General features: G+C 35.2%; 1 protein-coding gene across 2 annotated transcripts in view; it reads left to right on the forward strand.

Annotated features, from left to right (window-relative positions):
* LOC144970394 (uncharacterized) overlaps positions 1-12500 on the forward strand; it is a 55097-nt gene that overhangs the window by 3483 nt on the left and 39114 nt on the right. For both annotated transcript variants that reach the window (XM_078909978.1, XM_078909976.1), the window contains exon 2: positions 6170-7615. In XM_078909978.1, coding sequence (XP_078766104.1) covers positions 6218-7615 — 1398 coding nt within the window. In that variant the 5' untranslated portion in view covers positions 6170-6217. The remainder of the gene's footprint in view (positions 1-6169; positions 7616-12500) is intronic.

Raw genomic sequence — 12500 nt, forward strand, 5'->3', positions numbered from 1 at the left:
TGAATGAATAGACAAATGAATTTGTTAATAAATAAATAAGTAAATAAATGAATATATATATATATATATATATATATATATATATATATATATATATATATATATATATATATATATAGGTTTCCAAAACTCGTTAAGTCGATTTTTCTACTTTTTGAGATTTTTCCTCCGTGAGATAAATCGAAACGTAAACTTTATTTTAAGCATCATTTGGCGCAAACATTTCCCATGATTTGTGTGAATTTGAAGTTTAAATATGATAACACAACAGACCGAATGAGACTTTTTAGGGGAATAATCCTCAATATCTCAATATGTGGAGAAACGGAGCTAGGGAGTTTTGGAAAACCACTCTTCATATTTATATATATTTTAAAAATTGAGGCTTTATATAGCGCAATATCCACTAAATGTACTCAAAGCGCTTTACAAGGGGTCCCTGGTCAACAACAACATTTAACATGTAGGACAGGACATGCCGCCTGTTAGGCGATATTACAATTTTTCGGACAAAGACAACGCTGTTAACGGCCCGGTACTCATTTTATACCTGAGTACGGTGAGAGAATGTGAGTAAAGAGTCTTTTCCAAGGACTCAGCTATGCGCCGAGCTAGGCTCGAACCCAGGACCTTCCGATCCGAAAGCGAGTGTCATACCAAAGACCACATAGCCGCACAATATAGGTCATGATAAATTAGTGACGAAGCCAGCTTTAATCAAACAATAACGGTAACTGTTCAGCTGTGACTTGTAAGAATGAATGTGCAATGAAACGATAAATATTGAACAGGGGAGAAGATCGAGAAGAGAGCTAGAGGTACGAGAGGGGAGGGGAAAAGAGTAGAGAAAATGATAGAGAAGCGAAGAAAGAAAGAGAGAGAGAGAGAGAGAGAGAGAGAGAGAGAGAGAGAGAGAGAGAAGGAGAGTCGGAGAGAGATAGATTTGGATAGATAGGTAGACAGATAGATAGATAGATAGATATATAGAGAGAAAGAGAGATAGATAGATAGATAGATAGATAGAGAGAGAGAGAAAGATGAATGGATAAAGATAGAGAGAGGGAGTAATTATTATAGGCTACTTATAAAAAACACGTGGATAGATATTTGTAGAGAAAGTTTGAATTTATCAACTTCAAAAAGTTCGATGTATTAAAAAAAAGATGTAGATAATATGGACTAGTACTCTTATTAATGTTAGCTATGTTAATGACATCTATAATGATAACGAATACTAGGAAAGACAGGAGATTTAAAAAAGTAAATATTAATATTTTTATCAATTGAATGTGTTGAATACTAATTCAACTTATCACTCTGTATTTTTTCCCTCTAGTGGAGAGCCGGCAATATTTGTGGAGAAATAAAGGCTATTACGAATAGGCCTATTAACACCACTGTATTGTGGAAATTAATATAGATCGAGACGAATCTTTTGAGCCATCAACGATCAAAATCGGTCCGATAATAAACTATGTAGGTGTGCGCAAATGAATCTGGTAACAGGGCGGCCAGGCTATTCCCAAGGTCAAATTAAGGACCGATCATTATTGCCTAGCAGATTTTCAAAGAAATAATTTGAGGCGATGTGTGACAGAATTACCCTTAATTCAAAAAAGGTTTTCAAGTTACTCGTATATCAATGTGTAAAAAATAGTTTTATAATTTTTAGATTTGCCAGTGATTCTGTGCTCGTTGGCAAACATTCAACATAGGCTGTACGGAACAATTTTGACCCCACAACCCTATTTTTTTTTTAATGAATAGATATGTTGACTAAATAATTATCTCAGTACACATTTCAAAACTTGCTTGCAGTGTTTCTTTTTGATATCGATTTTCCACTATGTCAAATGCCGTGTTTAATGGCCCGGTAATCTTAAGTCATATAGTCACAAGACATTAGTGGTTCCTGAAATAGATTATAATTCACCTGTCAATGAATGGAATCTATTATGTTATTCCTATTTTCTTCTATTGACTATTTTGCCTTACTCTGAGAGAAACACATTAACAACATTTTGGCCAGAATACATGTTAAGAACTATCAAGAAGGTCCCTGGTTTGAGAGTTTTTGACACGATTTAATTTATTTCAATTGATCAATGTTTAAATAACGAGTTTTCCTGCCAAAATTTTTCAATTTTTTTTTTCAGATAACGTGGCATTTTTCTAAATGACTAAGTCACCTACAACATAATATACCGATATTTATACGAGCTGCTGATATCCTTACATTTGGTATTTCTATTCATACACGAATACGATTCAGTAGTCTGATGTCACGCGCCCGGCAACGGCGGCCATCTTGGTTCTAAACAAAGAAAATCATTACTTTTTATTTTTCATGCTAGCTAGAACTTTTCGTTCCCTTTTCGTATGGCTTGTGATCAGAATGTGTAAAAGTCAAAACATGATCAAATTTATGGGTTTTTTTCCTCTGGAAACGGTTTTATGCTCGCCGGAGAAATATGTCATACGGGCGTCCGCCATTGTTCCGATAGTTTAGAGCCAGTGTTACTAAGTTACCATGCGTCATTAGGAAGGAAGTGACGTTACGACTACTGAATCCTATTCTTTTTTAAAGCCATAAGCCATTCAACACAAACAACCAAACAAACACCCGAATAAATAAACAAATCTGAAACCAGCGTTATACATACTAAAAAAAATTTGAGCTTTTAGAGAGCGCAGTATCCACTAAAGGTGCTCAAAGCGCTTTACAAGGGGTCCCTGGCCAACAGCAACACTTAACATCTAGGACGGGACATGACGCCTGTCAGACGATATTACTCGTTTTACACCTGAGTACGGTGAGAGAATGTGAATAAAGAGCCTTCTCCAAGAACTCAACTATACTTCGAGCGAGGAACCAGGACCTTCCGATCCGAAAGCGAGTGTCATACGACTAGACCACATAGTCGCACAAACTACCTCTGTCGACTCAGGCGTGCGGCTATGTGGTCTTGTGGTATAATACTCGTCTTTGGATCGGAAGGTCCTGGGCTCTAATCCCACTCTGGGCGGCACATAGTTGAGTCCTTGGAAAAGGTTCTTTATTCACATTCTCTCACCGTACCCAGGTGTAAACTGAGTACCTGGTCGTATAAAGCTTTGTCTCTGTTGGAAAAATAATATGCAATATCGCCCTACATGATAAGTGTTGCTGTTGGCAAGGGACCCTGTAAAACGCTCGGAGAACGTTTAGTGGATATTGCGCTATATAAATGCTCATGTTGAATGAGTACTGACAGAAGTAAACGTAATTGAAAATAAAGGAATTATATCAGGTGATATAAACTGTATGAAATAGGAATTTGGGTAGACCGAAATGAAACACATTGTGAAGGGCCATGAGGATGGCGCATGCTTTACATAAATGTATCTATTATTTTTTTCTAGAGTCATGTGTAAGTGTTGAATTATTTGTTTTGATGCTATGCGTTTAGGTAAAATGCGCACAAGATCCGCCAGCCATATATAACGTATCGACACAAAACTATTTTGTGCGGCTATGTGGTCTAGTGGTATGACACTCGCTTTCGGATCGGAAGGTCGTGGGTTCGAGCCTCGCGTTCGGCGCATAGTTGAGTCTTTGGAGAAGGCTCTTTACTCACATTCTCTCACCGTACTCAGGTGTAAAACGAGTACCTGGCCGTTAACAGCGTTGTCTTTGTCCAAAGAAAAACGATTAATATCGTCTGACAGGCGTCATGTCCCGTTCTAAATGTTACGTGTTGCTGTTGGCCAGGGACCCCTTGTAAAGCGCTTTGAGCACGTTTAGTGGATATTGCGCTATATAAAAGCTCAAGTTTTTTATTTGTAACCTTGAACGTTTATAATCTGATATAATTTAGTGAGAACTAATCACCAAAATGCCTGGCAATAACAAAGAGCTGAATGACATCAATTTCCTCCCTTCTATACGTATAGAAAGGTCACGGGTTTAAATCTTATTTTCATCTTATAAGACCTAATAACTCAGCTAAAACAGTGACCACGGGTTTGAAAACACTTTTCTAGATTTTTAAAGATAAAATTACAAACATCAAAACTTATTTCCGTAATTTTTTTGGAGCAAAATTCCACAATCAATCATAGTGAACCAAACATGACATCAAGCAATTTAAATCAATCAATTATTCGATCAACTAATAAATCAATCAATCAATCAATCAATTAGTTTACGTTGACATCTTATACAATGCATTTGCCACTCAATCACCCCAGCTCTATTTTATATTTCGCCCGGCCGCTCTTATTTTCTACACAATTGTCTGTTTCTATTGACTATTTTCTGATATGACTGAGGTTGCCCTATGTTCATATTATGTTTTCAAAAAGATAATATATTACACGTTTTTGATTTGTGCAATTGTACATTGGGGCAAGTATATTGGATATGGAACATCGTCAGTATTGCTCAGTCAAACTGAGTCAGTCAGTTTATATGTAGAAAAAATAATTTGGGGAATTACGGTTACCTTTTGTGCTGTAATAAAATATGTAGGTGCGAGCCAATGAATTAGGCGACCGTACTCGTCTGTAGATTTGCAAAACTGCAATAAAGAAAGTTTGTTCACAAACGTATTTTACTGATTGGGAGATAAAATAAAATGAGTTAACCATTAACATAAATCCTGTTTTTTGTTGTTGACAAATGTATTGTTCCGATTGGACAGATTAAAAAAATGAGTTCACTCACGTATTGATTTATTTCATAGATTTTAAAAATTCGCGAGGAACTGTTTTACAAACCTAAAATCATGCCCATTAAGCTAAATAAATACATTATACATGCTAGATTTTCAGTTAAAAGCCAATCTGCCAACTCATCTGAACCGGTGTACTCGCCATTTTCTGACCAATCATTATGACCTAGCAGATTTTCTAAATAATCGTTTGTGGCAACTGATGATAAACTGACACTTAATTTAGAAAATGGTCGCCAGTTACTTGAATAAAATTCTGTAAAAATTAATTTTTTTTTATTTTTAGATTTGTCAGTTATTCTATGTTTGTACAAAATATTAACACTGGCTGTACGGCACTACGGAACAGTTTAGGCGTCAAACCCTATTATATTAATCCTATATTCATAAAATATGTGCCAAATTTCGATGGTTTAACTGTTCTTTCAGAACTTTACAGGGCTGTTGATGTAGATATTCGTGTCGGAGCAGGATAATGAAATATACCTACAATAATGGTATAATATATATGTATAACAAACCATATGCCAATACGATAGGGTTTAATCATTTCTATTCAGTCACCCTAGTTCAAGCTCCCACTTAAGATAGACCTCAATTTGTTTCTCTTCAATTCACCTCTAAAAAATCATCAATATATTCAATCATGTGGAACATGATGGCGCACACACTATATAATTAACAATGTAAGCAAGCAGCTCTCATCTGCAAACAGTCCTGGCTAACAATTGATTTAGATGTGACAGCGAAACCAAATCCTATGGCGATATGATTACAAACGTTCTGCATGAAAACGCATACAATTGATTCTTCCATAGACGTTCTTACAAATACAAAAATACTGGTCATTAATCGCCTTGAAGTTCATGGAGCCGATTTTATTCAGTTGCCTGTAGTGTGGGAAGGAATATTACCGCAATAGTTTGTTGCCCTTGTGATAAAATAATCTGTTGAAGATTACTCTCGGTAAATCTAATTTCAGAAAGAGTAACCCAATTTCTGCTTGGTGCACACGGTGGCCATAAAAATAGTATAAAAATTATTGGGATTTAAGCTAATCTAGTGTTGTGCTAGTCAAGTGTTTCATCCATAAAGTAACCAGTATTGAATGTTTTCAATAAGGGAATTTAAACATAAATTTGGCAGTAATTTAGATATAGTTTTCTAAAAAATAAATATTATTATGACTGGAAGAGTCAATTTTGACCCAATCACGTTTCAGTGTTTGCAAAGCAAGACATGTTTGTTTTCTGTGTGAACGCTGGTAAACACCAAAACACAGAGCTGTTAAACACACATTGAATCTATTCAATTTGCTTACTGTCGGACAAAATGTCAATATTAACTTTGTTTAAGATCAATAACATAATTCGCAATCAACATCGCAACACTACATACAAACACACACAAAGAAACAAATACTAATGCCGATAACATGTATTTATTTCTATTCACAGTAAAACAGCAATTTAGATGTTTCACTGAATAAAATCAAAGTCAGCAAAATGTACCGGAACTTCCACCCACAAACAAGTAAAGGTGTGGATGCAAACGCGGCAAATGAACAATATCCTCAGTCAGTCACTTCCGGCCATCAGAACCACATGACATCCGTTTATCATGGACAAAATAACGAATCTCAACTTAATTCTCAGCGTCAGCATGAGAATGGTTACGACAATCACGAAAGCCGAGCTTTAAATGGTTACGGATATGAACATACAACACAACTAGTCAACGGTGGACATCATTTGAGTAGTAATGGCACCGCCCATCCCCAACAGAATGATGCATCGAACCATATATATGCGTCCATCCAGCCAACTGCCCAGCATACGGATGGCAAAGGAGTTTACACAACGTCTATTTACGTGAATGGAAAGCAGGGCCAGACGGCGACACAAGCCAATTATCAGCATCAACAACACCAGTATCAACAGCTACAACAACAGCAACAACTACAAGAACAACTACAACAACAACAACAGCAACAACAACAGCAACAGCAACAGCAATACGTTCAAATACAACAGCAACAACAACAACAAAGACAACAGCAACACCAACAGTTGATACAGAACCAACAACAACTACAACAACAACAGCAACAGCAACAACAACACTTGCAACACAAACAACAATTACAGCAACATCTTCAGTACCAAAAACACCAACAAAATCAACATCATCAACAATACAACAACGATGAGCACATCTACCAGCAACCATACGCTCAGCCAATTCCACCACCACCGTCCTATCCAGCTCCACAACCAGGACAATCGATACCCCAATCACAAACAGAGTACTCTCAGCACATTTATTCAGAACCAAGTTCTCAAATTCCCACAACCGACTACCAACTACAACACGAAAGTCAACAACTTGCAAATCTTTCGATCTCACAACAAAATCACGCATACCAAACACAACAAAATTTACCCAATTACAGCACCAATCACTCCCACATGGCTAACAATACCCATAGCCATGCAATCTCTCCAAGAGAAAATCACCAACACCAACCTCACCATACCCAGATGAGCCGCTTCCCTTCAGATCCAAGACTTTACCCTATAGAAGATGAAGACTCTTTACCCACAGGGGAATCTGAAGCAGCTAACGCAACTGCCTCTCCGAATTACTCAACACAAAACTACGCGAATCCGAGACCTTTCATCGACCCAAGTCGGACAGTGTATATCGAGTACGAACAGAAAAAGTTTCACGTGATACCTCCGCCACCTCCTCTCCAAGAGAACGTCTTTGCCGGAAGGAGAGATGTTCGAGATCCTAAATCAGTACCGGAGAAAGAGATTGTCAGCGTTAAAGGAACTGTACGAGGTTTTACCAATAGAGTGAGAGCCGGAATTGCAACATTTTGGGCCCAACCAGAAGATGAGGTATGTATACATTTGTTGTCAAACTTTATGTCTTCTTTTTAAATGATTTGGTACGATTTCCATTCGGATGTCATTTAAAACGTTCAATGTCATCTCAAATGCATTTTACTATTTTGCTCGTGCACGTTGGAGACGGCCCAACAGACGCAACACTGTAAGGCAAAGCAACTGGAATATTATGATTTCGAGACAATTCGTGCATGTAAACTGACCATTACCAAAAAGGCAGACACCTGAGATTGTGATTCAAACAAAGCGGGATATATTTCGTATTATTTATTTATTTATTTATTTGCACTACAAATCCAATGGCATAAATAAATTGTTTTCCCCCCTACAACATTATATATCTCTACAATAACACATCATTTTATAAAAAATCAATTTATCTATCCATCCTCCCATATCTCTGTCGATTCGTCATTTAGCTACCTATCCATTTGTCTAACCACTATCTACCTATCTATCATGCATCTATTACTTCGTTCTTGAATTTATCTATGGCTATTTTGACGTGATATTGCGATACATACTTATGTTATTGAGAAAAATATCTTAACAACCGAGTGTAATCATAATATGTGTGTGGGGTGGGGGGGGGGGGGCAAAACCCTTTATTAGGAAGACTGATGTCAGGATCTCAATTAACATTTATACATCTATCTATCTCTCTATCTATCTATCTATCTATCTATCTATCTATCTATCTATCTATCTATCTATCTATATTATATATATATATATATATATATATATATATATATTTATGGGGGGGGGGGTCTGTGTAATGACATAACTCTAATTGTGCATTGTTCAGTTTTGTAAGACTTCAATAATCTGCAACTATGGAGAATGCAGTAAACAAAACAACACGTCAATAGCCAATATTATTATTATAACAACACAATGTTTTGTTACTCTAATTAGGCTTCACAATTATTTTATTATCTCAATGACAATCAATCTATATTCGATCACATACATTGTAGTCATTCATCCGTAACGCTAGTGGATATTATTCCGTTAACATCCTTTAGAAATAATGATGTTTGAAAAAATTGATTGTGTAATATTTAATGAGGATTTAATTAGAATTTCTTCAATTTTCAACGTCTTGTATTTTATGAAAACTATCGCAACAAAATGGAGCATCTTATGTAAGAGAGAACACTTAATAATAATAATAATAATAATAATAATAATAATAATAATAATAATAATAATAATAATAATAATAATAATAATAATAATTTTTTTATAATGTGCCGCGTATTCGTCCATATACAAACAGCTCCAAGCGCCTTTTCAATACAAACATCAAGCTACATGAATAAATAGGTTATACACAAAACATGTTTAGAGGTTCATCTCATTAAAAAATACTCCATAAACGGAAACTTCGTGTTTGCTGACCTATCGGATGTCGTTTTAAAAAGACAAACATTTGAAATTATTGAGGGATGGTTTATACCCCAGGGTCTTTCCATCCTGTGTTTTTCATATGAAATTACAATACGGTACGTTTGTCTTGACATTTTATTACACAAATATCTCTTTCATTATGCATGTGAAATACATGTGATTTTATTCATTATATTTTCTTTGCAACCCCAATAGGTAATTATAATTATAATGAAGAAATTTAAAACGATGTTGTAGGTCTGTGTATCTATATTAATGAATATATATATATATAATATACTTATATATATATATTTTTTTAAATTATTTTTTTAATTATCTTTTTTTATTTATTTATTTTTTTTTTTTAATTAAAAAAAATAAAATTTTTACCTATTCCGTTTCCCGTTGGTTTGTTGTCTCCAGATTCAGGTCGCAAGACAGATGTGTCGATTTCTATATTGTAAATTGAACCATAGAGAATTATTTAGGGTTCTCTTCATTCCGTGACATCACAATCTAAACAAACATTGAAATATTTGTATACATACAATTATTAATCATATTAATCATATGATCATTATAAATTCAAAAACGCTATGCAATACGCACAAAAGAAATCAGATCAGTTTCCATGAGGTTGATAATAACAAACCATACCTTTCTAAATCTTATCTTACTCTTAAAATCACAATAGATTATCAAATGAGAAAGACATGGAGGCGAATGATAATTCATTATTTTTCCAGGAGAGGGAATCGTTGTTTGTGGGCTTCAGACAGTAGCCACTGTGATAACATCACGATTGATACGCTCAAAACCGTGTTGCTGCCGTTTACCATCACATCGATTCTTCCAACAAACATACAGACACACTGATATATATAATATATATATATATATATATATATATATATATATATATATATATATATGTATATATATATATATATACATACATAGAGAGAGAGAGAGAGAGAGAGAGAGAGAGAGAGAGAGAGAGAGAGAGAGAGATACATAGTCTCCTTTCCAGTGACTCATCTGTTTTATCACACACATCCACTCTTCCTTAACTTTTAAGACGCAATCATCCTATCTTCTCATTTTATTGTTTCCTTTCGTTTTAATGACAATGTTTAAATTCGCATTTAATTTGTATTGGCAAACGCCCTGCAATGAAATTTAATGTCAAAACAGAAACGTCCATACGCCTCGTATGAAATCAGACATTTATCTTTTTCATGCACCGTTTACCACACACACACACACACACACACACACAAACACACACACACACACACACACAAAACCGTGATACGATTCCTTTATTTTTAAACATGATTTCTTGGAATACTATTTAAAAATTAAAATATTTATGTCCGGCTTCCTTGATAGACGAGAGCCCATTTCATGGGCGGCAACACGTTCTCTAGTATTTCCTCCGAACATGAACAACTTTTTGATGAACTCCTACATTGCTTCTGTAATACATTTTTTGTCTTAGTTTAGCTTGGACTTGAATGTTTTTCACAAAATCCCCTTGGGTCAAGTTGATATAGGAACACAAATTAAATTGAAAATTATTGTCGACCAACAAACGGCGAAGTGGCCGAGTGGTTAAGGCATTGCACTGTGACCCGGAAGGTCACGAGTTCGAGCCCCTCTTCAGGCACTTTCGTTTTTTTCCCCAGAGCAAGATTATTTGTTCACTTGGACAACATGGGTGATTCCTGTTGACATCAGACATCTTGTTTGATGAATTATCTATATTCCTTCGTGAAATGCCTAGGCGATGATATCTTATGATGTCGTGGCGGAAAGGCATACTTTTTTTATTATATTTTTTAAATACTTTTAAGGCAAGAATTCAAAATGGGACATGATGAGTCATTCCCTGTATATATGTAGATGAAATGTAACTTTGAGGCTCGATTGAAGTCTTTGGAGTGGTTTTCCAAGCTTTTGAAAACCTTCTGACGTTTTGATCTCTTCTATATACTATATTATACCTATTTCAAAGAACCCGAGATTACGCCTTTGAGGCAATCTTCAAAGTGTTGAAATGACGCGTTTCTTTTATTTTTTTTCTTTCTTTCTTTTTTTTTTTTTAAAAGTCAAAGGTTTCACTTTTTACAACCAGGATATGCCTCTTTATGTGCCTGAATATAATATGTGTGTAGGCGTGTGTTTTAGAATATATGAAAATTTCACGAAGGTGCCAGAAGCCGTTACTATATAATCGAGCGTTTTGTAAAAAGGGAGAAATTTGACTCAAGAAATATTTTGACGCAAAAAATGGAAGAAAATTTAAAAAAAAAACAACAAAAAAACTCGTCGCTTGAGTCAAATTTCTCCATTTTTACAAAAAGGGCAACAAACAAACAAAAAAAAAATTAAAAAACCAACAAAATACAAAAACAAAAAAAAAAACAACAAAAAACAAGAACAAAACAAAAAAATAAAAAAAACCCAATCAACTATATGTTCTTATCATTTTAAGTTTTTAAGCTATTTCAATTCTTTTTCCGGTAGTAATAAAAACACATTCAATATATATATTATATATATATATATATATATATATATATAGAGAGAGAGAGAGAGAGAGAGAGAGAGAGAGAGTGTGTGTGTGTGTGTGTGTGTGTGTGTGTGTGTATTTGCGTTTGTGCGTATGACGGTTGTGAATGTTTTTTCGATCTCTCTTTTCCCTTTTCTCCGAATTCCTCTTTCATCTTGTAAATTTATATAGAGGGGATGGATCATATAACTTTAAATAAAGATCCTATAATAAGATTCGGTGGCCTTTTAAGTCCAAAAATAGGCCTTTTTGTAGGGATGTTAAAAAGGGTGTCGTGACCTGTTTTATATTCACAAAGGTAAGTAGGTAGGTAGGTGAACGCAACATCAATCACTTAAAAGGCTGTCGTAAAAAGGAGAGGTGGACAAACATTATCTATTTGTTTCAGCTATGAAATTTATTGTCATGCATCAATGAATATAGAAGAGGTAGAGGGGGGGGGGGGGGGGGGGGGTTGGAGGGCATTGTTAGGGCACAGACGTGTGATGACAAAAAATATGGTTCCAATTTCATTCGAAGTTGAAAACCACTCTTCCAGAGGACTGATGAATAATATACCTTGTCTAAATGATCTTCTGGTTTCCGGGTAATGGCATCTTATTTTCTAGTCAAACTATATCCTGGTCGTCAATAAAGATCGTCCATCCTCGCTCGCTCTTTTACGTCCGGTAATCTCCTTAGAATCTGCCTCTACCTTCTGCTACTAAAATAGTTATAACACCTTACGACTTAATACGTAACCTATTCATTATTAGTCCTCCGAAGAGATGGTTACATACTCACTTCCAAGTATATTGGAACCGGAAACATATAGGATGTGACGCCACGACTTGTCTTCCCTATTAGGCTAATGTCATTACGATATACAAATAATACAAATGCTGCTGATTGAAGATCGAGACATAA

The sequence above is a fragment of the Berghia stephanieae genome, chromosome 4 (genome assembly GCF_034508935.2).
Source record: "Berghia stephanieae isolate SIO BIC M18660-M18661 chromosome 4, UCSD_Bste_1.3, whole genome shotgun sequence".
NCBI lineage: Eukaryota > Metazoa > Mollusca > Gastropoda > Nudibranchia > Aeolidiidae > Berghia > Berghia stephanieae.